The following is a 23,349-nucleotide window of genomic DNA, read 5'->3' as shown; positions in this document are numbered from 1 at the left end:
TAAGAACAAGATGTAATACAAAGTAAAATATAATGGCAAGTTAAGAAAGAAAACTAGATGAAAATAAAACATGAAAATGCTTGGGAGACTCAAAAGTATTTGCCTGGTTCTGAAATTAAAACAGTGTTGGTGCTAGGTAGGCCTCTCTAGAGAGGGAGTTTCACTATCACCACCCACCATAACCTCTGTTCCTGGGCAGGTTGGTGTAGGATCAAGCATTCCTTCAGGGAAGTGGATTCCTTCAGCCAAGTTTGAGGAGTTATTGACCTGCCATATATTGATGATCTACAACTCCCATCTGCCCTAGCAAGCATGGCCAATGGCCATGGATTGTGGAAAATGTAGCTCAACAACAGCTGGAGAACCAATGGTTCCCCACCCCTGATGCATAAAATGGATGAACAGATTTTCAAGTAAATGTCTTACTGTATCTGAGATTATTCTGTAAATTCTACAGTATGGTGTAGAAAACATGGAAGAAGTATTGCTTAAAGTATCAGGATACAGTGTAGAGAGTGTGGAAGAAGGGAGACTGAATTGTACAAAAAACACATGCCTTCCCATTGATCTCTGAACCACCTCTTTTGAATAATTTATAATGATTTGCTTCCTGTTATTTTATATATTTTAAAAAATAAAATAAGTTTTAAAAAGTGACTCCAACAATCAGTAATTATGTACCAGCCTTGGATTATCACTGATGGCATTTTTGCATTTTATCCGGCACACATTGTACTGTTAATATTCTTTATTGAATTTCAATTGAGTACTGATATTACACAGAGGCTGGCTTTTATGTCCAGCACATTTTATCTAAAGTAGAGATGTGACTGAAAGGTCTGCATATTGATTTATAGCACTGGCATGTTGCATATTGCAACGCTTTCTCGTATAAAGGACTTTTAAAAATTCTGCGTGGCAGAATTTATGGGACTTTGCAACAGAAAGGTGACTATACTGTATATACAACTGTTACCTTGCTTTCTTTAGGGACATTTTCCTTCCACCTTTAGTCGTCCATCCCCAAGATCTTTCAGAAACGTTCATTCTGTATATTATTCTTCTCGGAAACTTGGCTAATAGCTGAAATCGTTGTGCGCCAAGCGCTGAGCAGGGAACAATTACTTCCTGAATGAAAGCGCAGCGTGGCGCTTAATGAGACAACGAGGAGCCTGCGAGGTGCTGATTGGCTCTTCTTCCGAGGGGAAGTTTGTTACAAATAAAGATGCTTCTCGAGTTCGGGAGAGTCAGACAAAGGCCGGGCAGCAACGCGGCTGCCTCGTGGGCTTGGACTGAAGATGCAGAAATTGTGTCGGAGAAAGCCCAGCCTGTCTCGGCCGCTGAAAATGAAACGGCACGCGCCTCCCTTCCCGTTGATCTTCGTTATCTACTGCGTTTGCACCGCACGATTCACCTCAGGTAGGAGCCGCGTTCCCCACATTGTGTATTATTTTAGATACTTAAGACTTTTTATACAGCGTCCTTCATTATGTCTATGGAAGGACGATCTGGAAAGTTTACAGCAGAACTGGAAAAAAGAAATCCCTCGCAGGTTTCCTGTCCGTTTAGCGAGAGGTTCCTTGGTTGGCTAAGATCTCTAAGCCAAGCTAACTTCTAAGAGGAAACTTGCCCAGCAATCTTGTGCATGAGGGGGTCAGAATCTACTGCTGTAGCAAGTAAATACTGTAAAGGGCTTCCTTTAACTTTTACTAACCTGGCTCAGTCTTTAAGAAATAAGCAATAGCTTTCCCACGCGCACAATTCAACGACTGTTTTTGCGCGAAGTGGAAGAATCCTCGCCTGTGGAGGGAAGAGCATTTGGGAAGTTTTCCTGATCTACCGGTAGTAGTAATCTAAGAGTAAAAAGGCTGTGAGCTTTTGCCATAGTGGATTAGGGTTTCCACTTGGGTCTTTCTCTCTCCTGAAAGAGGAGGAAAGTTGTAATGGAAGACCGGCCAATCACTTAAATAGGAGAAGCAGAAGTAGAGCCTCTAAAATTTCTCTCTAGATGAAGCTCCACGTGGTCAAGAGGGTTTGTTTTTAATAGTACTGTACAGTAAAGTTAAAATAGGATCCGGAGACAGTTAAGACTAAGAGACTCCAGCACCTGCGATGCTCTCCAAGGTGCTGAAACGAGGATGACCGTCTCGTCTCTAATGTATTTAGCACAAAGCCTGAGGAAACAGAGGTATCGGGACCAAGTCCAAGACACAGATTTAAAACAAAACTTCAGCGTGTGTGAATTGTGAGAAGGGTGGTAATAAATAGATATTACATTGGTGTGTGTGTGTGTGTGTGTGTGTGTGTGTGTGTGTGTGTGTGTGTATCTGTTTTCTCTTGGAGGAAGCTATGTCCAGTTTCATTGTCATCTGTTTATGCCATTCTGATCTATGGACTATTTAAAAAAAACAAATCAAAAGAGGCTAATTATCACTGTACTGCATAATAAGTTTTTTAAAATGTGCCCAAGGGTAACTCAATTGTACTAACTCAATTGTACTAATTGTACACACTCAAAGAGTCAACTGAAGACAGTACTACAATTCTCTTAAGTGCCTTCTGTTGGACTTGCCCTGTCTTTCTTTAAATCCTTATGCAATTAAGGCTCATTAATTAAATCCATGCTGTAGTGTATCTAATGCTTTCTTACTGTTTCACTTTAACAGGATTTCCACAGCCCTTTGATGACTATCTAGGCGAATCAGACATTCCTAAAAGCAAGGTATGCAAACTTTTAAATAAATTTCCATGCCTATGCTTGTGTGAGATCCCATGGGAACCGTGAATTCTACTGCTATTATAGAGGGAAGACAGCCTGGTATATGCCTGATGCATGTAACAAGAACAAGAACAATTGGTTGCTGCGTCCCCATGTTCACTGTAGGAACAAAATCTGTTGATCTAGTGTATAGAATATATAAGCTAAAGAAAATCTTCAAAAATGTTGCCAATATAATAAACTTTCTGATTTCTTTACCCCACTCTCTCCACTTCTGATTTAGAGACTAGCATGGTGTTTCTGTCAGTAGATGGAACTGTCTGATCAACCTCATGTAAAAATAAGTTGTAATAAATTTTCAGTGGCATAGATTAGGGGTTTTCAAAATTTCTATCCCCAGGGCAGACATGAAAGGGTTCGAGGCCCACCAGTCACAAAATGGAGGTGTTGTGAGCAGTGGATGGAAGCAGAGTTTGACATAAACATGACTGACACATTTTTCTTCTGATATCTAATCACTCTTTGCCACAGCAATCTCTTTGTGGTGGCAGGGAGTTTCATAGTTCACCATTACTCAGACTAAATAAAGACTCTGTTGTGTGATCCTGTCAGCACATCATGTCTCTGCTCAAACATCTGCACTGGCCACTGATTTGTTACCAGGCCAAATTCAAGGTGTTGTTATTAGTCTATAATAGCCTTATTAGATTGGGACCAGTTTACTTGAAAAAAACACCCACCTTATCCTTTATGTGCCCACTAAACTGCCTTGATGTGTTAGAATTTGCACTTTGAATGTTTTGTTAGACTCTTGCAGCAGCACTCTAAATTAAATAAAAATTAATTTTATGGCCACAATCAGACATGATGATTTTATATCAAAACAACTGCAAAATATGTAATGCTTGACTAATTATTTTTGAAAATAATGTTTATTAAAACGATTATTTAAAATTGATGTTTGTATAATTACCTCTATTTTTTATTACTTGCTTCAAACACATCAATATTTAGTTTAAGCACTTTTTGTCTTCTAGATCTGCCGTTCTGTTATGGATCTTTGTAACTCCATGTTTAATAGCATGCAGATAGATGAGGTACGAACTGATTGTTTCTTTTCTCTGAAAACTCTGTCACAGTATTTATGTATTTAAGTAATCATCAATACTCATGCAATCTAATATGCTTTTCCTCACTAGGAAAATAATCAGGAAATATATAAAAGAGTAAGTATTTACCTTTCTTTATGATAGACTTGATATGCACAATACCTGTTTTTCAATGCAACATACTAAAATAGCTCTTTCTATGCAGTTTTTATTTCACTACTCCAGAGCTCAGGATCCAACATATCCACTTAAAACCGGGGTTAGTATTTTAACATAAGCATATTTTATATTTTATAGATCACAACATACAAAATAGTATAGAACAGTATACAAAAACTTTCACATGCCTTGAGTGTATTTATTAGCGATGCAAACCTATGCATGTCTGCTTGGAATTAAGACCCATTGAAACCAATGGCACTTATTACAAAGGAATTGTGCATAAGATTGCAACTCAAGTCCACAAAGGGCAGGCTGAACCTTAAACCAGGCAAATAAAGTCAAACAAGATTAATCTCACATCTGGACCATACATTTAAAACACTCTTGTACCTCTTCAACAGTCCAGGCTTCCCACAAAGAATCATGGGAACTGTAGCTGTGGGGGGGGGTGTACTAACAACTCTCAGGACTCTTACAGTTCCCAGTAATCTTTGGGGGAAGTCATGATGGTCAAAGTGGTATAAGAGTGCTTTAAATGTACAGTGAGGAAGTGACCAGGATCTGAAAAAAAATCTTGCAACTAGATTCATAAGCCCCCAGTAGGGTTTTAGACAGCCACCAATGGCACACACTCCCTTCAATGTAACATAGGAACCATCTATCAAGGGGGGAGGGATGAAAATCCATTAGCTTAACACAATTAACTTAACTTAAGCTTAACTTAACAGGTATTGAACAGATACCTACAAAAAGACTTAGCAACGACTTTATGAAATATTATTATTATATGTATCTATATCTGTGTGTATATACTTATATAATTAGTATGGTTCATTAAAATGATGGCAAGAAGTGTCCTGAACCACAGTAGGGTTGCATGTTTGCCCTGAACAGACCCCACTTAGTTCTGTGGAGCTTTATGCCTAGCAAGTGGGTTTAGGCTTGCAGCCTGAGGGTTCTGTTCCTAATTACTCAGCACCTCTGCACTGCTCTACAATCCTGGCAAAGCCCCCAAGTGATGGTTTTCTGGCTGCATCTGAAACTTCTTGATAAACTTATTTTGGGACTTCATATTTTGAATGAGCCAGTTCCTTATGAAGTCATCTATGTTGAGATGACTTTATTGGTAGATTAGGAATGTCACTCTGTCAGTGAACCATATAGCTGTCATCTAGGCTTTTTTAGACATTTATCTTTCTAATTTTTGTCTTTGCATAAAATTGGTGTTGATGATATCTCTTTGTTACAGTCTTTCCCTGTGCATCCTCTAATGAGCCTTGCTCCAAAGCTCTCGGAGAGGAGAATGAAAAGATTCCTTGATCCTGTATGCACTTACTTCATCCATAGTATTTTGTGGCACAAGCATTTCATTTTGACATTTTCCTTTTCTTTTAAAAAGCCATTGTACTGGTGGTGAAATTGTGTGCATTTGTTTACTCTCCTTTCCTCCTTATCTCCCTTTATTTTTCTTAAAACATTCTATCATTTGCTCCCCCCAGTGAATTTCCTTATTGTACCCCATTTTAAAAGTTGATTCAAAGTGAGTCACAACCATCATTGTTGATGTGACTATTCCAGTTAGTTAATTCTTCTAGTGTTTGTGAACTGCTAGGCACATACACTAACCCTGTCCAAAAGATGGTCAAAATCTCCAGTATCACTCCTGTATTGGTCCTGAATGCTGAACGCTGAAGCAACTTTGCAAAGGGCTTTTGCATGCAGGAACATACTGCACTGTAATACAGTATCCTTAACTGGTAGAATAATTCATTCCCATTGCAGTCAATTGCAACATTTTGTTGACTGACATCTGTAGAAGACTGGGTGTAGCCAAAATACAAAAAAACAAAAACAAAAAACCCCAGCAACTCTGTAGCAACGTAAACTACCAGCTGCATCATTTGACTAATTTAACATTCAGTGAAAACGTAGAGAACTGTACTAGGAACAAATTTACAGAATAAATAAATAGCACTTTCAAAAATCAATACAGTACTGTGATCTAACTTTTCATTTCAGCTTTGGTGATGTGCTCAAGAGCATGATCACGCCATTTCTATTTAAGAGACAGGAGCATGCACTATACATGTTGCTTGGCAAAAGAAAGCCCTCAGATTAATTCAAGGTGTTTAGCGTTCTCTTTCTGTTTCCAACACTGCCTGTGATTTTGTGTTTCGAATGCTTTAGCCTAATGTCATGTACTGGAGCTAGCTTCTGCTGAAAGGCATCAACCAATGGACATTAGGAGATGATGAAATTAACATGCACTATCACCTTGCAGGAATCTCAACTTGCAGCCGAAGAATTCAGAAATAAGGTAGGCTTAAAATGCTGGCAGTATCGTGCATATGTGTTACAAACAGCTCCCAATGCTCAGTTAATTTGTTTTGCCACCCAGTGAGCTGTCTGGGTCAGCATATCAAAGAGATAGAAGGCAAGGAACGGCAGGGGTGATGCCAGCAACACAGTAAATGTTTAAATTCTCTCTACCCTTTGCTTCTCCTACCTTGTGAGTGAGCACGGGGTAGACTCTTTACACATTCAAAGCAAACATAGCTATAAGAAAAATGGGAAGGGGGGGGAATCACCCCAAACCAGGCATAGATTCTCTCAATTTGGGGCAATTTTGCCCTAACTTAGCAGCCCTCGGAATGCCATCCCAAATTGCTCAGGAGGCATCTCTAACCTTCATAATATGCTTAATGGGGGTCACAGTGTCATCTCTGTCTTCTCTTCTCCTTGTTCCTTTTTCTCTGTTGGTGGTTGCTATACTAAGGCTGCAGTCCTAACTTATCCACCACCACCCAGCTGGTGGGGCTTTTTTGGAATGGCAGGGCCACCACCAATGCATCGGAAGCCCTGCTGTGGAAGATGGAGTGCCAACTTGATTAAATTATTTGGGGGCGGGGCAAGTAAACCCTGCCCCGCATAATTGACCACACACAGGGCACAATTTGAATGGCAACACCCATCAACTTTGGGGAGCCTGGCCCCCTCAAATGTTTTATTGGGGGAGGGGAAAGGGACCTTGGCCTCCTAGGAGTTGGCTCCTATGTGCGGAAAGCAGAGGAGAGAATGAGATGCCCAGATCCATGCTCCAGGCTAGCGCACGAACTGGACCTGACCCTGTCACACAACAGCAGTGAGATCAGAGCTCAGGATCCAATGGATCGTGGACCAGCTCAACCCTGCCTCTTCCTTGCCCCAGCTCAACCCTGCCTCTTCCTTGCCCCAGAACACCTTGTTGTGGTGTTTTCCTGGCTACCACCCATCCAGAAATTCAGCAGGTGGAAGCGGGAGGCTAGAGCCGAGGGAATTATTCTTGTGTCACTTCCATTGGTAATGGGTGGCCGGCTTAGTCAGGAGAGCTGGGTGGAGGGATAAATCTACTCATTCCAACTGCCCTCCCCAGTCTAATTTAAATGGGGGGAGTTGGATTGCTTTGACCAGCTGCCTTCCTATGCATATTTACCCGGGAGCGACCCCCATTTTGAGTAGACATGCGTAAGATTGCACTTGAACCCCCTATATTGCTGGGAGGAAACTTCTGGCTTTGCTGGCTGCAGGATCTCCTGTGCATTTCACTGCCTCCATTGGGCCCTACTACACTGCAGTATTTCAGAACTCCAGACCTATGTCAAAGTGCACAATAGGTTTAGAAACATTTTGCCAAGTCTGCTTTATTTCTTTCCTTTTACAGGATGGCTTGGATACCTTGGGCCGACCCTTTTTCCTCTTCAGGGTATCTAATTTTATTTGTTCGCTATCAGAAAAAATAATAATTAAACCATACATAGTTTCCCTTCTTGGTATAAAAAATGAAAACGAAAACACCATTTATAAGGCCTGCAGCCCCAAACACACACCATTATGTCAGAGCTTTCCAAACTGTGTGTCGCAACACGTTAGTGTGTCAGCTGCCGTTTGTAGGTGTGTTGTGTGAACGCTGTCTGCCTTCCCCAGGGATGGAAAGGGGTTGGTTTAACCTTCGGTTTGCTAGTAAAACTGAATTCTGTGTTATGAAATGATGCACGTCTGAAAAGTGTGTCAGCAACATGAAAAGTTTGGAACGCTTGCATTATATGATACTAGCATGTTTTAAAATCTACAGTTCACCCTACACTGTAGATTGTATCAGGCTCCCTTGCCTCAATACAGGGCCGGCTCTACATAGACCCCCCGGTGGCGCAGTGCACCACGGGGGGGGGGCTGGTAAGCTGGGCGCCGGCCTGGCAAGGAGGGCGGCGCGCGGCAAAGCTGCGCGGAAACCAATTACGCCCTGCAAGGGCGGGGCGGGCGGCGGAGCGATCTCCGCCCCTCAGCACCAGGGCGCGCGATCTGCTCAAGACGGACCTGCCTCAATACAATATATTTAGTGGTGTTATCAAGGCAGTGCCCCACTCAAAAGAATGAGCTGCAACTATCCCTCACTCCACAAATGCAACAGGACTGGGGAATAATATGTATTGTCTATATACAGAGTCATTCCCCATTGTAAGATCCAAAATCTAAAATTACTTAAGTGTACCACTGCATCTATTTCTTATCCCAAATAAACTAAATGCCCATAGAACATAAATAATTAAAAAGCCAGAGGAGCTACACAAACAAATACATTATTGTGATTGCTTTTTAGAATGTTTCAATTGTTTTAGACTGTTGTTGCTTCTGTGCAAGGACTTTCACTTGTACAGCAGGGCTTCTCCTCCCCTTGCATCCCCTCAAATTGGCTTATAAGGGTTTGAAGAACCCACAAAACAGCACACAGCGGGAGGAAATTGTTCCGCCTGGAAAGCTGGAACACTTGCGCAAATGGGACTTTCATAATAATGCAAATGCTTAATTCCACCCCAAATGTTTGGCACAGAATTGTCCTCCACCCACCCTTGCTGTGGCTTCAGTGGAACTTATACACTGCTTATATGGAGGAGTGCAAGCAGTAGAGGGCACCTGCCCATAGACCAGCATATATGAATGGGAGGCATGGAAAGATAACCACATGCCTGCATGCTGACAAAACATACTGGGAGCGCAGTTGTTCTAGTCAGCAAAGTGATGCTCTTTTGCAAATTCTCACATTTGAATGACCTTGAGCTGGAGATGAAGCACCTGGTGTGCCGACAAAGTCAAATCGTATTTTTCTGCTGTTCACTTTGTGGCAAAGCTGGCAATTATTTTCCTCAATGTCATTTCATGAATGACACTGCAGTGCGTTTAATTTATTTTTCTTTGCGTGTTAAATTTTCAGCCAAGGAATGGAAGGACAGTGGATAATAGAGGTGGATAGCCCAGTCAAAAGGTTGTGTATTTATTTACAACATTAATATTTGTTTGTGGCGGTAATGATGATATCTCAGTGGGGTGGATGTATCCTCTCCTATATTAATGAGCATGGAATGACATGGATATAGCCGGTGGTGGGGAGAATTTTTTTTATAAGCATGTTGACACCAGTGAAACAGATCACATGTATAGTGCTACTTCACACACTCTGACACAATTGCTCCCCAATACATGGTCTGTGTCACTGGCATTAGCAGCGCCACTAAGGCAGATGATGCTGGGTTTCACCCTGTTCTTCAGTCATGTGATCACCATCATCAAAAGTTGACTGGCGCTGCACATGGGTCTCATGCTACATGATCTGGAACACCATGTGCAGCTATAGCACACAGATTTATGCTCACAGCACCCCTGTGGAGCACATCTGCCAGGAGAGGGAGTCAGGAACAGGATGGCAATAGTTCACGTGGCATCACCAAATTTTATTATTTATTCAAGGGAACATGGCTGGCTCAGGAGACCAGGCCTAGTGAGCACAGCAACTCGTCCCAGTAGATCTTGCCTCTATGAGGCAGTTGTGGGGACTGAAGGTCCCCACCCTCCCACAGTTCCCTAAGTCTTCTCCTCCCCCAGGTGATTCCCAAGCCATCTGAGACTATACCGCCACAGCTATCTTTACTCCACCCTCTTCATGCTTCTTTTGGTTCTGGGAGACCAGGAGGAAGGGGAATTGGTCACAGCAGGGAGGGAAGACATCCTGGCTTCTTCACTAACCAGACTCATCTCTTCCTCTTGGCCCCCCTCATCTCCAGTCTCTGCTTCTGGACTGTTCTCTACCACAGACTCCCCCTGCTCACTAAACCCTGTTAGTGTCTCAGCTTCCAACACTTTTTCCCAGTGTGCTCATCTTACCACCACCAATCCCATGGCTCTGAGCCTTCTTCCCTTGGGAGTTCTCCAGCTGGTGCCTCCCACCATTCCTCTGCATCCAGCCAGTCCATGACACCATTTCATAATCCATTACCTTTTGCATGAATCAAGGCACCTTTGTAGAAACAGAATAGAACTTCTTGTGTCCAAATGGCTGGGAAGAGTCGGGATTAAAGGACTGTTTTTGCCATGAAGGTGTTTGGACAAATAGCTTTATGTTTTTAAATGGTTCCAATATATGAGATTGCTAATAAGATCCCTGCTGTGTTTTAAAATAATTTGGTGTTACTGCCAACAAGCAGTTTCCATGTAGGAACAAGAAAGGAGCTCTAGCTTTTAGAAGCAGACTCATTATGCCACATGTGATTAACAATCCAACTATAAGCCATTGTTCATACTGCTATGTATGCCAACTTCCTCAGAAGAAGTGCACTGACTAGGACTTCTACGCATCTGTGCTCTGCCTAGCAATGTCCTGTTGTGTTTCTTGGTCATCGGCAGAAAATTACAATCTTCTCTCTACCAAAAAGCTTATTGCTAACTACATGTTTTAGCCTTTTCGAATCCAAGTGAATCTTTTTTATTTTAACTACCAGCCAGTTCAGCTGAAGTACTGGAACTCATAGCTGCTACATACAGATCATATTATTTTGTAGCACTGGTTAGGCTTAAAGCTTTCAGAGTTGACACAACTGCCCTAAAAATGAAGTGTCCAATCCAGTAGAATCATAGAATTGTAGAGTTGGAAGGGACCACAAGGGTCATCTTGTCCAAGACCCTGCAATCTTTTGCCCAAAGTGGGGCTAAAACCCACGACCCTGAGATTAAGAGCCCTGCTCTACCGACTGAGCTACCCCAGTACCAAGCCTTTCTGGATCAGACCAAAGGCTCGACTAGTCCAGCATTCTCTATTCACAGTGGCCAACCAGATGCCCATGGCATGCCCGCAAGGAGGCTTGACTGCAACAGTGTTCTTGCAACTTGTATTGCCCAGCAACTGATATAAAGAGGCATACAGCCTTCTTGCAAGATCATCTTTGCATGGAGGACATCATCTGCATTAGGTGATGGAGAGGGAAGTCTTCAACAGTTGATTGGAGAATGCCTTAAGTACTTAAGATTCCTTCAAAGACTAACTGTAGTATTTTTCTTTCAGACTTCAAGGGAAGAGAAAACCCTAGGATCACTTGACTTCCTCACTCTATCGCTTTAAACTCTGAAAAGAAACACTTGGACTACTAGTCCTCTGCTAAGAGACATGCTCTTGAAGCCTGTGAAGTTACATGTAATAAATTTGCAGCCATAAATTATACCTGTATGGTTTCTCTGTGTGTTCATGCCCTCCCTTTATACCCCCAATCCCTTTATGTACCCAGCCGAATATTCATTTAGGTTTGCCATGTTCTCGTTTAGCAGAAACCCAAATGTGTTCTTTGTTAAAAAGAAATAATTATGATTCAGTGAATAGTTACTCAGATGTGTCTGCTTTATTTGTGGCATAAGTCATGATAAAGCGACAAGTTGTTGGGATGTGAATAGATGCTGGGGAAAGATATATTTATTAGATATTATCCTTCCTTCCTTACGTTTGTGAGTTCAGCAGAGTGACATCCCTTTGCAGCTTAAAAGGGAAGCTGTCCCCATCAGTACAAAATAGAGGCAGCCATTTTGTTGTACACGCAATGGCCCTCAGCACATAGAAGTACACATGAAGTAGCATGGTTCCTGAACCATTTTAAAAAGCATTTTTACCAGGCATGGCAGAAGTGCTGTGCTTTCAAGCTGCTCCAGGCCTCAGCTTTAAACTGCTAAAAGCAGCAGAAGTGGAGATGCAGAACTGCCCTTGGTACAACTCATAACTACTCATCACTTATTATTTTTTTAATTACTGTTTTTATCTCCAGATTTTTTTATTTTATTTTCCTGGAATCATCTTAAAAATCTCCCTGGGATATAATTTAAGATGTATGTGAACAAAGTCAGAACAGGAAGGACTAGTATGGATTCTGTCTGCCTCTGGGATAGATTTTGTCCATCAAGTGATTGACAGATTAATGGCCCCACAAACCTGTTAGAAATGACCCAAAAAGAGTGGGCCAGTTCTGGATTTGGCCCACCATTACACAATAATCCAAGAGTAGAGTAGGGTAAATCATTTTTATATAGGTCAAAAAGTCTTTAAAACTGTAAGAAAATTCAAACTATCTATCTGGACACCTAAAAGTAAACAGGTGTGGCACATTATTCCTACATAATTGTTTTAGAATTACCCACATTGTAGAAGATGGAAGCACTTCCTGTACCACGGGAAATGGTAGAAGTGACTATACAATTCTAGGGATTGGAAAGTGTCAGACCCTTGGTTCCAGAAGGAACATAATAAATATGTTGTTGCATGTCACTACAATCTCCAAGCAGTACAAGATTCCAGGTGCTTCCAGGGTTGGGTTTCCTCAGAATGAGGGACAGAGGAAACTGATATATGGTTTATTTATACACATACATGTATATGAATATTTCTTTTTTAAAAATTGAGTTTGAGTGGATCTAAGAATTAGAACAGGGTTCCGGCATATAGCCTATGCCCACTTAAACTTAACAGTATTTTCAACACACAGTAGACTTTAGTTGCAGAAGCCTCTTGCACACACAAGGTACTCATTAAAATGACAGCTTTCAAGTCCAAATTCAACTTCAGCTATGGGCAAATCCTCCTGTTCATTCCTGGGGAAGTGAATCACAGTCCAATTGCTAAAGGGAACAGAACAGAGGATGACAACACTTAAAAGGGGGGGGGGAAAGCTCTCTAATGGTCAAGCCCTGTTCCTTAATTGTCAAGGATTGGTGGAAGCCATCCTGTGGTTTTTCAGTTAACTTGGCGAGCAAAACACAATTTCATTTCCATCACGGGGCCACATGAAGCTGAACTAGTAATGTATATTAAAACCTAGCAGGAGGTTCCAAAACACCATCTTGGTTTTATCTCATAGGGATCTAGAAGATTTTTGAAGTTGTACATTTCAAACTCACATGCAGAAAACCTGAGACGTAAACACTTCGGTATGTTAATTTCAACATATCTTTCTTCTAATGAAAGCATTTTACATCAAATTAGAGGGTTGAATGCATGGGTGGTGGAGCTGCAAACTGAAACATATCACCTCCATCTGCCTCAGCCATAACCGTGCGAACTGTACACATTAAGGTTGTGGTCCTAAGTGTGCTTATTTGAAAGCAAATTCAACTGTTGTCAGCAAGAATGACTTGCAAGCAAATCTGGCTAGTTTTGCATTATGCAAGAAGCCGACTCACGTTGGCGCACACTCCTAACCGTGACATTACTTGGCTGCCTCCAAAGCTAGCTCAAGACATTTCTGCTAAAATGATTGGAAAGCTTGTTACAATCAAGCAGCAGATAATTTTGGTCAACTAAAACAAATTTTGAAACCTGAAGTGAAAGACAAGATGCTGTCCGGCCTGCTCCATTCTACATACTGAAGTCTAGTAGGCTGGCATTTTAATCTTACCTGATGAGATACTAGTACTCTCCACCTTGCCTGAGGGCAGCCAGCTAGCTTAGGGGGCACAGAGTAGGCTGCATGGAAAACACAAATAGCTCTGTACCCCAAAGTGGCTGTCTTTGTCTGATGCTAGGGGCCACCACCTCTAGCTACTCCACCATTATCAAGCATAAAAGGTAAAGGGGCCCCTGACCATCAGGTCCAGTCATGTCCGACTCTGCGGTTGCGGCGCTCATCTCACTCTATAGGCTGAGGGAGCCGGCGTTTGTCCGCAGACAGCTTCCGGGTCATGTGGCCAGCATGACAAAGCTGCTTCTGGCGAACCAGAGCAGTGCACAGAAAAGCTGTTTACCTTCCCGCCGGAGCGGTCCCTATTTATCTACTTGCACATTGATGTGCTTTCGAACTGCTAGGTGGGCAGGAGCTGGGACTGAGCAACGGGAGCTCACCCCGTTGCAGGGATTCGAACCGCCGACCTTCTGATCAGCAAGCCCTAGACTCTGTGGTTTAACCCACAGCATATCTGGGGCTTATTAGATAGATAACAGAGCACACAATACCTGCTGGGTGAGATCAGTCACAGCCCAAGGTCATTACAAGAATTGCACTACTGCAGGGTCAAGAAGGTGGTGAAGCAAGCAATCAAGCTGGCCAATGTGTAAGTTCATAGGTCAGTGGCTGGAAACCCATAGGTTTTAAAAATAACAGCTCAATTGCTTCACACAACAACTTGTATGGATCTGTAACGGAAGGTCATACAAGTAGGAAATATATTGTAGCTAGTTCACAGGTCATTAGACACAACCGGTAAGGCTAATTAAAAGCATACAACATTTCTCTGTACATTGTATAATTTGCCTTTATTTTAACATTTAGAAAACATTTAGTTTTGGGGTTGTTTTTTTACAACAGACCATGCTAATGATGAATGCCCCAAAGAGCTAAAGCTAAGTTTCTGACATACAACCTTTCTGGCACAGTCTGTTCTTACAAGATACTGAAATGCTGAAGGTTTTAGAATTCCTGGGACTGGGGGTGTCCTGTGGCTTCCTTATGCTGCAGAGTCTTCTTGGGAATAAGCTGGGTATGGATGTTGGGGAGAACTCCACCTTCAGCAATGGTCACATGTGCAAACAGCTTGTTAAACTCATCATCGCTTCTGATCGCCAACTGGATGTGGCGTGGCCCGATTCGTTGCTTCTTGTTTTCATGAGCGGCATTTCCTGCCAGCTCCAGTATCTCTGCAGTCAGATATTCCAACACGGCAGCCATGTACACCGAAGCTCCAACACCCACTCTTTCTGCATACCGGCCCCGTCTCAAAAGGCGTCCAATGCGGCCTACTGGGAAGTCCAAGCCAGCTCTTGCACTCCTGCTTTTAACAACCTTGATTGCAGGCTTTGCTGGCTTCTTGCCACGCCCAGACATTCTGGATCCTACAAATAAGAGAGAGCAGCAAATGGCTTTGTGAGGTGTCCAAAACCTAGTTTACCTCCCTGCAATCTGGGAGGAAGAGTATTTGGAGAACCAAACACCTAAGAATTTTCTGTAATAATGACCTAGGATGTGGCCTTAAGATTTACATTCTTCTAAGCAAGACTTGATTTCTGCTAAATCAAGTTCAGCCATTTGAGGACCAGGCCAGCCAAAGAGGAGCTCTACACCAGTTGCTGGACTCCAGTTCCCATCAGCCACAGCAACTATGACCCAGGCTGAAGGATTGTAGGTCAACAACATCTGCATACCATCCAACATTTCTCTGATGAACATAAGGACGTCTCAGTCCGTAATGATAATTTTACTATTTATACCCCACACATCTTACTGGGTTGCTCCGGGCACTCTGGGCAGCTTCCAATAGATATAAAAACATAATAATACCTTCCCTATACAGTACAGGATTAACTTCAGGTGGCTCGGGGGTTGGATAGCTCAATACCTTCCAACATTTCTCCAATGAAAATAAAGGTAAAGGTACCCCTGACTGTGGACGATTCTGGGGTTGTGCGCTCATCCCGCTCTGTAGGCCGAGGGAGCCGGTGTTTGTCTGCAGACAGCTTCCTGGTCATGTGGCCAGCATGACTAAGCTGCTTCTGGTGAACCAGAGCAGCGCACGGAAACGCCGTTTACCTTCCCGCCGGAGCGGTACCTATTTATCTACTTGCACTTTGACGTGCTTTCAAACTGCTAGGTTGGCAGGAGCTGGTCCCAGAGCAACGGGAGCTCACCCCGTCACAGGGATTCGAACCGCCGACCTTCCAATCAGCAAGCTCTAGCCTAGGCTCAGTGATTTAGACCACAGCCCCGCCCACATCCCATTCCCATGAAAATAGGGACATCCTAAGGAAAAATGGGACATTCCAGGATCAAGTCAGAAACTGGGATGGCTTCTCTAAACCAGGAACGTCCCTGGAACACAATAGAAACACTTTTATAGGGCCTGCATCTGAAAGGGCACCATGTTTGCTATCCCTTTTTAAAACAATGCCACCACTCCATATGGTGGCTAGAAAGCTAGAAAGAAGGAAGCTTGCTCTGCCACTGATAGCACAAAGTTTGTTCAGTCAGTAGCAAAAAGTGCTAGGATGAAAAGCTGCCAGAGAATTCTGCTTCATCAAAACAGATGGCAGTGTCATATACCCACTTAGTAATTCATATATATACCGGTGTATGTATGTGTGTGTGTAATTTTTATTCTCTAAAATACAGCTACATGGTGTTAAGTCAATGCACGAGCTATGCCTCTTTGTTGTTGTTGTTTAGTCGTTTAGTCGTGTCCGACTCTTCGTGACCCCGTGGACCACAGCACGCCAGGCACTCCTACGCCTCTTTATGGAATGCTATTGTACACGTCCAATAGTGGCTTGCTCCTCAGACCTTAGAAGGCCTTATGTCTCGCCATACAATTAAAAGTTTCATCTGCTATATTTCTTAAAAAACATGATTAGCCTACCATTAAAGGACAAGCGGGTATTCCCCCTCCTAAAAAGCTTTTAAAAATTAAAAAGGAAAGGAAAATCTAACAGCAATCAGTAGTACACATAATATACATGTGCTAATATATATTATTGTTAAGTATAATGTATTTATTATTCATAACAGATATTATCTTTAAGCATAAGATAGGTAATACTTACATGTATTACTCTTATATTATAAACTAATTAAACCACTTGTATTTTTTTCATTTCAAAAAACCCACTCACCTTCTTATTACAGCAGACAAAGACAAGAGTTTTCTCCTCCTTTGACATAACCCTCTTTTTAAACCAATCTGTTCAGAACAGCTGCATCCAATTTGTCAGTATTTCTGACTTTAAAGGATACCAATCTTTTTAATTTAAAGAAGTCCCATTGCGATCAATAGGGTTTGAGAGGGTATTTTACGACAATTATCACACTTTCAGAAAGCTAATTTTAATTCTCAAGGGAAGTAATAGAACCGCTCTATTCTGCCTTGGTTAGGCCACACCTGGAGTACTTTATCTGGTTGCGTGGCCATTTGGATGCTTCAGTTGAGATTCATGCATTACAGGGGGTTGGGGTAGATGACCCAACTATATACAATTCTATGATACTCTGAGGGAAGAAGCAGCACGTCTAACATTCAATATATTTTCCACCTACTAACAGCTGGATAACAGCTGGGTTTTATATGTTAAACAATGGAGTATAAACTATGACAGCCTGAAACCTGCACAGAACCTGGTGGAGCCTAATTTGAACATCTGCTATTTCCTCTCACGGCCCATTTTAAGATTATGGGCTCCTCCATACTTATATTGAGCATTTACTATGATTGGTTTGAATGTTAATGACAGCCATATAATATCAAAGCAGAGCAAACAGAAATGGACCTTGGTTTTAGAAGTTATCTTAAGAGCCCTACACACTTTCCTAGACTTTTTTGGGTTCGCTCCCCAACTGTAACAAGCTGATTAGCAATTTCCTTTCAGCTAAAGTTACTGAGGTAACTTGAGCCAATCTCCCTCCCTAGGGTACAGCAATTAGCAAAAATAGGCACATTCTGAAGGAGTCTCGGAATTCCCTAGCAAACAGCTTTGTATTGTAATAAATTAGTTAACTGCTGCTTAGTGAAATTTTAATGAAATGTTCCAGCCTGTCTGTTTAAACTGATTTGCTGGTATCTTGCAGAAGGCTCTGCATTCAAATAAAATATACATTTCTATTCTGAGATCATTTGGGTGGTGAGTCCTGGGGGACTCCTGGTAGGCCTCTACCACCTGGCCTGGGACGGCAGGGCCTTGAATGACTGACTGACTGCAGATTTGAAAGCTCAGGTGGCTAAATAGACCTTTGGGTTGGGGTATGCTGGTTTTGGATTTGTCATTATGGCCCCAATTGTTTACAATAATTTTAAACTGTTTTAAACTTACCATAGAACCACAGAATTGGAAATGACACCAAAGGTCATCTAATCCAAACCCCTTCAATACAGGAATCTCATGGCCGATGGCCATCCAACCTCTGCTTAAAAACCTCCAAGGAAGGAGTGTCTCCCAAGGGACTCCTTTCCACAGCTCTTACTGTCAGAAAGTTCTTCCTGATGTTTAGTCAGAATCTCCTCTCCAGTAACTTGAAGCCATTGGCTCGAGTCCTACCCTCCAGAGCAGAAGAAAACAAGCTTGCTCCATCTTTGAAGTGACTGTCCTTTAGATATTTGAAGATCTATCTTCTTCAATCTATCATATCTCTTTTCACTCTCCTCTTTTCCAGGCTAAACATACCCAGCTTCCTCAACTGTCGCTCATAAATAAAGCTTGCTTTGTACACTCTTGATCACCATGGTTGCCTTCCTCTACACACCTTCCAGCTTATCAATATCCTTCTCAAATTGTGGTGGAACTAGACACTGTATTCCAGGTGTGATCTGACCAAGGCACAGCTGGAATACAGTGTCTAGTTCTGGGCACCACAATTTAAGAAGGATATTGACTCTTACGTTTCTTATGTTGCAAACCGCCCTGAGATCTATGGATGAAGAGTGGCAAACAAATTTAATAAAGAAATATAAATAATGATGTTCTATGCACAAGATGCACCTCTTTATTCTGGCCTTTTAGAATTTATATGTATATTTTTGGACCCCACACTATTATTGTGATTTCAATTCGTTTTGAACTGCTTTTAATATTGCACCTTAGGGTAAAGGGCACATAGTAAATCAAATCAATCGCAACAAAAATAGCCTCATGGCTACAACGAAAATGCTTTCAGTACAGGGGCACAAAGGTGCAGGATATTTCGGTGTGCCCTGATGGGTCAGATCTAAGGCTCATCTAACCAGCATCCTGTTCTCATAGGGACCAAGCACATGCCTAGTGTCTTAAAACTCCAGTACTACTTTTAAAAGCATTGTGGGGCAGCCTTAGATGAAATCTGCAGAGACTCTCAGACACTTCCCCTGACTAGCCTGGTAGCCTCATTTCTCCAGTGGTACCTCTACTTACAAATGGAGCTCCGTCCGCCATCTTGGATGCGGTTTAGATAGGATAGGATTTAGATAGGATTTTTTCTACTTACGAATTTTTAGATAGGGTTGCTTCGACTTACGAATTTTTTCTCCCAATGCATTCCTATGGATTCGACTTACACATTTTTTTGACTTACAAATGTGTGTTCGGAACGCATTAAATTCGTAAGTAGAGGTACCACTGTATGCATGATTAAAAGCAAGCCAGAATAATCAGAGTCAATACTACCGGATAAATGGAAATGCACCTCTGCGTTCAGCAAGTATTCTCTTGTGAAGTGTTTTACATTCACTACTCCCTGTCCTGTTACTTAATGAATCCACCTGAGTCAGCTCTCCTTTAGCTTATATTAGGGTTGCCATACGTCTGGAATTTCCTCGACATAGCTGGAATGCTGCCAAAAGCGCAACAACTTTTGTGTCCGGGTTTATGAAATATGGCAGCCTTATGGCCAAATAATATATTTTATCCCCAGTTAATGCTGTCAGGGAGATGATGGGTTTGGGGGAAATCATAGAATTGCAACTATTAGAAGGGCAATGTAACACTATTGCATGGCTTGTGTACTTTTAAGGAGTAAGGAAGAAGATACTTTTCCAGAGCCCCAAGATCCAGTCCAAGGAACTACGCTACACTTATTTCTCTAACTTAGTCTTACTTCCCAGATTATGACTGTGTACACACATATCCTTTGCAAAGCAGAGAGATCTTCTTTTTCACACTCTACTGTTGTGCATGGGAGATGTACACGCCTTAATGAGATGATGTCATATAAAGCAGCAGCTACCATCCCTGTTGCCTCTACACACAGGTGGATATGTTTCAAAATTTCTGTATGCCATGTTCTGTACCATTCTCCTCTAAATGTTTCCATATATCTATTTTTCTTTTTCAAAAAAGCAGTCTTTGAAAAAGGCAGCCTAGAAACTGGTGTACTGAGGATATATATCAGCATACCCAGATGGCCAAGTTCCTGTGCCGATTTCTTTTTTGCCTATTTGATCAATAGGCATGTTAAACATGGCGAGGGGGGAGTGTGCAGGCCTGCAACATCAGTAGATCTGCCCCGGTCAGAGGTGACCTGAGAAAGTGCTCTCTGTGTACAAATGTATGCAGCAAGCACTCGAGAAGTGCACTCTTGGGAGAATGTGTGTTAAATTAACAGTGTGGGAAAGGGTGAACATGGGGGTGACCAAAATAGTGCCAGCATCAAGCACTGAATGCACATCATCGCACATCAATTGCACACCTTAGGTATGTGGAAAAAAATCACTTGACACTTGCTGTTCAGAGGCAGTTGTCACAAGCTTGTCGCTAATGTCCTCCCAGGAAGGTCAATTAAGATGACAATAGACCATAACCAGAGTTTATTCCCAGCATCATGTAGCCCGATTATGGCATCTAATTCCACTATCAGGCCTTGAATAATCAATCAGTGAAGAGTACAGCTTTATTGCACATACCATACCAAGAGGATGATCACGCCTGCAAAAGGCCTCTAGTTGCACAACGAGCTCCCATCCCAGTTTTTCTTTTAAAAAAAGTTTTGAATCCGTTCTTCGCTCACAAAGAAACCATGCCCAAGCTTTTTATTGCACAATTTATTGTCGTATTACAAAAATATTATTAAAACACATTAATATAGAGTTATTCCTAGCGAAAGTGCTACATGAAAAGGACAAGGAGCTTTTTCAGACAGTAAGAGACAGAAAAGTCACACGAGGTCAGGTCCCTTTGCTTCCTCCCGGGGAACAGGAAACTGTCCTTGTGCTGTTCTCTTTGGAAGAAGCAGAGCATTGATGTGGGGGAGAACTCCACCTTCAGCAATGGTCACATGTGCAAACAGCTTGTTCAACTCATCATCGCTTCTGATCGCCAACTGGATGTGGCGTGGCCCGATTCGTTGCCTCTTGTTTTCATGAGCAGCATTTCCTGCCAGCTCCAGTAGCTCTGCAGTCAGATATTCCAACACGGCAGCCATGTACACCGACGCTCCAACACCCACTCTTTCTGCATACCGACCGTGTCTCAAAAGGCGTCCAATGCGGCCCACTGGGAACTGCAAGCCAGCTCTTGCACTCTTGTTTTTTTGTTCCCTGGTTGCAGGCTTTGCCAGCTTCTTGCCACGCCCAGACATTCTGGATCCTACAAATAAGAGAGGAGAGCCCACCTTCGTTACACAATGCAAATAGTTTTGTCAGATGTCAAAAGCCCTAGTGGATTTCTCTAACAATATGGAAGGAAGGGAAATTGGAAAACCAAGCGCCTAAGATTTGCTGTAATAATGACCTGGGATGTGGCCTTAAGATTCTTATAAACAGACTGATTTTCTGCTAGTTCAGTCATTTTAGAACCAGGTCAGCCAAAGGGAAGCCCCACAGCAGTTACTGGACTCCAATTCCCATCAGCCACAGCAACTATGACCAGGCTGAAGGATGAAGTGGGCTGCAGGCCGAAAATATCCAAAGGGCACCAGTTTGGCTACCCCTGTTTCAAAATAACCCCACTACTCCATGGTAAGTGATAAAAAGCTAGGGAAATCGAAGAGTTTTGCCACCCTAATGACTCACCATACAATGAAAAGCTTCATCTACTGCATTTCTAAAACACATACTACTGATTAATCTACTGTTGGCAGGCCAGTATGAGTATTTTTGGCTTTATACATCACATTTTTCTAAAAGGCTTATGCAGGTCAAGGGAGGGATGGAATTCCAGTAGCCCTCAGCAGCATAACATAATATTTCTTATGAATCTTGTCTTATAATTAAACCACTAGCATGTTTTTAAAAATAAAAGCACTCACCTCCTTCAGTGAAACACTTGAGTTATGACTCTTCTCCAGACAATGAAAGAATTTTCTCCTTTTTGAACATGGCTCTCATTTTAAACTCCTCTGTTGATGCTAATGTGGGAGTTTGATCAGCTGTGTTTGACTGAAAGTTCCCTCAGCTGTGTCCACTTTCCCAGTAGTTCTGACTTTAACTGCATTGGTTTCAACTTGGCTATTTTGGTGGTAGATTTCAATTCTCTTACTTTAGAGAAGTTCCCTTGTGATCAGTAGGATGTTCAATAAAATGATGATCACACTTTCAGAAAGCTAATTTCAATTCTGAAGGAGGGTACAGCATGATTAACATTAAATATATTTTCCAGCTACCAAGGAAACTTTGATTTTTACTTAAAGATGGAAACAAACATGTCTAAGTCATTTTTTCATATTTTTAAATAAATGGAGGATGAACTATTCCTCCTGATTTACTTGTGTGTTTACATGTCTTGTTAATTATTCATTCCTCTCACACTTTTCAATTCATTTTCTGTCACTTTCCAAACTGCCAAAAGTCCATGCGTGGATTTGTTGTGTTATGGCAGCAGAGCATTTTAATCCACTTAAATTGCACAAACCAAAATTTCTGTTATGCGTTTGAGGGCCTCCTGTAATTTAGCAGCACCTTGTGACTAAATGCAGACTCTACAGCTGCAACAACAGCCAGTTGTGTGTGTTTTACTGTCCCTTGCCTTATTTACTACCAAGCCCCATTGATTTAAATGAGGCTTATTCCCAGGATTTAGGCTGTTAACAAATGCTGTCAGGACCATTCCAAAATCCACCATTGGGCACTACCTTTACTGGCACCAACCAAAATGTCACAGAGTAGCAACTATTTTTTGAGTTCTCCAGAACTCTTCATATGGCAAGATGTTCCACAAAGCACGTGGGTAGAAGGAAGAGGGTCAAAACAAAACAAAACTATATAAATTAGGTTGATGTCTACAAGCTGATCTCATAGCTCTTCATTTATTTCTTTGATCCAAACTTTACCGTATGTTTCCAAGGAGAGTTACAATAATGTAAAAATGCAAGATTAATATCATTTAATTATTTGCACTTTTTCTTCATACACAATGTTGCACAAAACAGGGGATGAGGGAAATGTGAGGGGGGGAATTGAAAATATAGATTGATGTCTACAAGCTCATCTCATGGTTACAACTTTTTTTTTTTGTACTCTCCGCCCCGCCCCCGCAACATGAAGAGCTATAGAAATAGAGAACTCAAATGCCAGTAGCCACACTTCTATGTCACTTTATTGGTCCTGCTGTTTAGTACATTGAATAAATTACCA

General features: G+C 42.0%; 3 protein-coding genes across 3 annotated transcripts; 1 reads left to right on the top strand and 2 right to left on the bottom strand.

The window, feature by feature from the left end:
- Positions 1 to 1,220: 1,220 nt before the first annotated feature.
- On the top strand, positions 1,221 to 11,672 carry NMS (neuromedin S). Its single transcript, XM_088668687.1, has 10 exons — positions 1,221 to 1,419; positions 2,667 to 2,722; positions 3,757 to 3,816; positions 3,919 to 3,945; positions 4,034 to 4,087; positions 5,240 to 5,314; positions 6,272 to 6,307; positions 7,691 to 7,732; positions 9,239 to 9,289; positions 11,360 to 11,672. The coding sequence occupies exons 1-9, from the start codon at positions 1,299 to 1,301 to the stop codon at positions 9,275 to 9,277; spliced, it is 510 nt and encodes a 169-aa protein (XP_088524813.1). The 5' UTR covers positions 1,221 to 1,298; the 3' UTR covers positions 9,278 to 9,289; positions 11,360 to 11,672.
- Positions 11,673 to 14,581: 2,909 nt separating this feature from the next.
- LOC118085519 (histone H2A type 2-C-like) lies at positions 14,582 to 15,872 on the bottom strand. Its single transcript, XM_088668982.1, has one exon. The coding sequence runs from the start codon at positions 15,150 to 15,152 to the stop codon at positions 14,739 to 14,741; it is 414 nt and encodes a 137-aa protein (XP_088525108.1). The 5' UTR covers positions 15,153 to 15,872; the 3' UTR covers positions 14,582 to 14,738.
- A 4,939-nt stretch (positions 15,873 to 20,811) lies between these two features.
- On the bottom strand, positions 20,812 to 22,482 carry LOC118085741 (histone H2A-like). The gene is made up of 2 exons (XM_035116700.2): positions 22,026 to 22,482; positions 20,812 to 21,364 (listed from the first exon to the last, which is right to left on the bottom strand). Exon 2 carries the CDS (start codon positions 21,354 to 21,356, stop codon positions 20,934 to 20,936), a length of 423 nt encoding a protein of 140 aa, XP_034972591.1. The 5' UTR covers positions 21,357 to 21,364; positions 22,026 to 22,482; the 3' UTR covers positions 20,812 to 20,933.
- Between the last annotated feature and the right edge of the window lie 867 nt (positions 22,483 to 23,349).

Source organism: Zootoca vivipara, chromosome 4, assembly GCF_965207765.1.
Source record: "Zootoca vivipara chromosome 4, rZooViv2.hap1.1, whole genome shotgun sequence".
In the NCBI taxonomy this organism is placed as follows: Eukaryota; Metazoa; Chordata; class Lepidosauria; order Squamata; family Lacertidae; genus Zootoca; species Zootoca vivipara.
Note: the sequence above shows the minus strand (reverse complement) of the source record. Positions and strands in the feature narration are given on the sequence as shown.